The sequence below is a fragment of the Marmota monax genome, unplaced genomic scaffold (assembly GCF_021218885.2).
Source record: "Marmota monax isolate L192 unplaced genomic scaffold, Marmota_monax_Labrador192_F-V1.1 WCK01_AAM20220418_F8-fsc00109, whole genome shotgun sequence".
In the NCBI taxonomy this organism is placed as follows: domain Eukaryota; kingdom Metazoa; phylum Chordata; class Mammalia; order Rodentia; family Sciuridae; genus Marmota; species Marmota monax.
This window is the reverse complement of record NW_026695229.1, coordinates 5,760,209-5,763,756: the sequence shown is the minus strand read 5'-3', so window position 1 is coordinate 5,763,756 and position 3,548 is coordinate 5,760,209. Positions and strand designations below refer to the sequence as shown.

At 43.2% G+C, this 3,548-nt stretch overlaps 1 protein-coding gene across 3 annotated transcripts; it reads left to right on the top strand.

Annotated features, from left to right (window-relative positions):
- On the top strand, positions 1–2,774 carry CUNH7orf25 (chromosome unknown C7orf25 homolog). 3 transcript variants are annotated; one of them, XM_046437812.2, is made up of 2 exons: positions 1–175; positions 1,110–2,774. In XM_046437812.2, the coding sequence occupies exon 2, from the start codon at positions 1,131–1,133 to the stop codon at positions 2,397–2,399; it is 1,269 nt and encodes a 422-aa protein (XP_046293768.1). In that variant the 5' UTR covers positions 1–175; positions 1,110–1,130; the 3' UTR covers positions 2,400–2,774. The 3 variants fall into 3 exon arrangements, with proteins under 3 accessions (XP_046293768.1, XP_046293769.1, XP_046293770.1); XM_046437813.2 differs by having other exon boundaries at positions 23–99; XM_046437814.2 differs by having other exon boundaries at positions 32–85.
- Positions 2,775–3,548: the final 774 nt, after the last annotated feature.

The window sequence follows — 3,548 nt, the reverse complement described above, 5'->3', positions numbered from 1 at the left end:
ATCACCCGGCCCGGAACCACGTGACGCGTGAGGCGCGGGAGGCAGCGAAGCTCTCGCAGGCGGAGCGGCCTCGGCGTTGAGTGAGGTGGGGGCTGCAGGGTGAGCTTTCCCTGCGGGTCCCGGTCTCCGCTTGCCCGCTCCCGCCTGCTCGCGCTCGCAGTCCTGGGCGCTGCTGGTGAGGAGCCCGGGAGGGAGGAGGGACGGGAGGAAGGGAACGGGACTCGGCTTCTGAGGCCATCGGGGGCTGGGCTGGGCCGTCCTGGGAGAGGGGCACGATGCGTCCACCATACCTGGCCTCTAAGCCCTGGCGCTTGCAGGGGCCTGTTTGAGCCTGGACCGTGCCCGGCGGGACCTATCTGCGTAGATGGACTCGCTGGGCCCAGGGGCCAAAGCCCACCCGGAAGGCCCTGCGGACCTTGGCCCACCTGGCCGCCGGCGGGTTCTTGGAGTTCGGTTGTCTTTGGGCTTTTCCTTACTGAGGAGTGGGAGGCAAATTGGTGGTCGCTCTAGGTCTTTCAAAGTATTCTGCTTTGACAACAAATGCAGACGTGGGGCAGTCTTGATTCCTTGACGTAAGTACCCTGTGTCCCAGGGGGACTTCAGAGGTAGCTGGTTAAAGTACACAAACTCCTGAAGGAGGAAAAAATGAGAGAGGCTAATTGGCCAGTTTAGGAGTGAAACACTTGCTTTGAACAGTTGGTTAGCCAGGTAGTCTGTATGGATTTTTTATTTTAAGTATTTTATCTGGGCGTTTTGAATCATGTATGAAAATTTCTCAGCAACAGAACAATAAGTCTGGTGATAAGAGATAAGGAGATGTTATACAGTACATAGACTCCTGCATTTAATCCTAACGTTGGATATGCTGCGAACTCCATGACGTTCTGAGGAAATGAAAGTCTAAAGTGTATGAGAATCCAACACCCAGATAAGGAAGAGTTCGGAACTATAGCTTTCCTTAGTTACTATCAAAGAACTCACTCCAAAACACACATACAGAAGCCCAGGTTCATAGACTCAGTCTCCAAAAGCTTTGCTAGATTGAAGTTTTTAATCCTTATAATTTTGGGGGACTATTCAAATTTGCCTTGTTTGTTGTCTTTTCATAGGAAAGGAAGAATGCTGTCAGCATGTCTGCACACTCCATGCTCTGTGAACGAATCGCCATAGCCAAGGAACTGATTAAGAGAGCAGAATCACTTTCTAGATCAAGAAAAGGTGGTATAGAAGGTGGTGCAAAGCTGTGCAGCAAATTGAAAGCAGAATTAAAATTCTTACAGAAAGTAGAAGCTGGGAAAGTAGCTATTAAAGAATCCCATTTGCAAAGCACAAATCTAACACATCTGAGAGCCATTGTGGAATCAGCAGAAAACCTGGAAGAAGTTGTTAGTGTTCTCCATGTCTTTGGTTACACAGATACCTTGGGAGAAAAGCAGACCCTTGTAGTGGATGTAGTTGCAAATGGTGGTCATACTTGGGTGAAAGCCATTGGCCGAAAGGCTGAAGCACTGCACAATATCTGGCTGGGCAGGGGCCAGTATGGGGACAAAAGCATCATTGAACAGGCCGAAGACTTCCTCCAGGCCAGTCATCAGCAGCCAGTGCAGTATAGCAACCCTCACATCATCTTTGCATTTTACAACAGTGTCTCCAGCCCCATGGCAGAGAAGCTGAAAGAAATGGGCATATCTGTGAGAGGAGACATAGTAGCAGTCAACTCTCTGTTAGATCACCCTGAGGAGCTCCAGCTAAGTGAGAGTGAATCGGATGACGAGGGCCCAGAACTTTTGCAGGTGACCAGAGTAGACCGGGAAAATATACTAGCAAGTGTTGCATTTCCAACAGAGATTAAGGTCGATGTGTGTAAAAGAGTAAATCTGGACATTACTACTTTAATCACATATGTATCCGCCCTCAGCTATGGAGGCTGCCGCTTTATCTTCAAAGAAAAAGTGCTCACAGAACAAGCAGAGCAAGAGAGGAAAGAGCAGGTTCTACCTCAGCTGGAGGCGTTTATGAAGGACAAGGAATTGTTTGCTTGTGAATCTGCTGTCAAGGATTTTCAGTCTATTCTAGATACTTTAGGAGGACCTGGGGAGAGAGAGAGGGCTACTATGCTAATTAAGCGAATTAATGTGGTGCCAGACCAGCCTTCTGAGCGTGCCTTGAGACTAGTGGCCAGTTCAAAAATTAATAGCCGTTCATTAACAATTTTTGGGACAGGGGACACCCTAAAAGCCATCACAATGACTGCCAACAGTGGTTTTGTTAGAGCTGCAAACAACCAAGGTGTTAAGTTTAGTGTGTTTATCCATCAGCCTAGAGCACTTACTGAAAGTAAAGAGGCTCTGGCCACCCCCTTACCAAACAACTACACAAATGTTGACAGTGATCAATAATGGTATCCTTTAAATATTGTCATTGAAATAAGTTATTTATACCAAAGGCTGGGTCTTCTCATCTAGATTGCAGTGGAGGGAGGTCTGTAGTAAAAAGAATACTTAGAACTCAAACCAGTAAAAAATTTTTGTGTGTCTCATCTGTATTTAAAGTATATTATTGCCTAAAGTAGAAAAAGCACAAGAAACAACCTTATTTATCAAACTGTCTACATTATAGTAATTAAGACAGATCCACCTATATAAAGCTTTTAGCTGTCTCGTAATACTTTTGTTTAATTCAGTAGGGCTGCAGCTTCCCTACTGGTAATCACATTTCATGGAATATGGCCACACTGCATCTTGCATTCGTTAAATATCTGGAGAAAACTCTGATGTTTGGTTTTCATTGTATTGGTTTATCGGTTGATGTGGGTTGAGACTGGGACCTAATGGTTTATAATTAATTTCAGATTCAAGTTAGTGACCATTATTTATAGAAGGAAAATTATTTGATATGTGTCAGGCACAGCTTGGAGGGTATGTTTACAAAGAGTACATAGCAGAGAAGCAATGGAAATAAAGTGAAGTCTGATCATACAAGTGCCATTATCTATAGACACATCTTTCTAAAAAGAATGCCAGCAGATTTAACTATGATAAAAATAAACTTAGAACAATTAAGGTAAAATATTTAATTTGAATAAATTTGTAAAATGCATAAAATAATTTTTAAGATTTAGATTTTACTTTTAATTACAAAGAGCCCCATACTGTATGTATTTGAATTATGAATACTGCTTTTCCTGTCCTGTTTGCAAGTGGCAAGTCACAACTGCATTAACTCACAAAATAATGACAGAAGAGAGACAAGGCCAGTTCCATGACACAAGTTGTAATTAAAACTACTCATGATCATATTGTACTCAGTACTTTATCAGTTTGCAATAAAGCAAAACAAATTAGCAAAGTAGATATATCACATTTTTTGAGACTTGAAGGTTAAATATTAACTAAATATTAATTAAATATTAACTAGCCAGTGTTAGAACTTAATTTTGTATAGACCCAGCCTGAACTCTTAATACTGTGCAAACTTCCCTATTTTGTGGGAAGAGAAACTCAGTTTCTAGCAGTAGTGCTGAGATGGAATTCCGTTACTGGGGTACA

Coding starts and splice junctions, on each gene's coding strand:
- CUNH7orf25 (XM_046437812.2), top strand. CDS start 1,131: ATGTCTGCACACTCCATGCTCTGTGAACGAATCGCCATAGCCAAGGAA.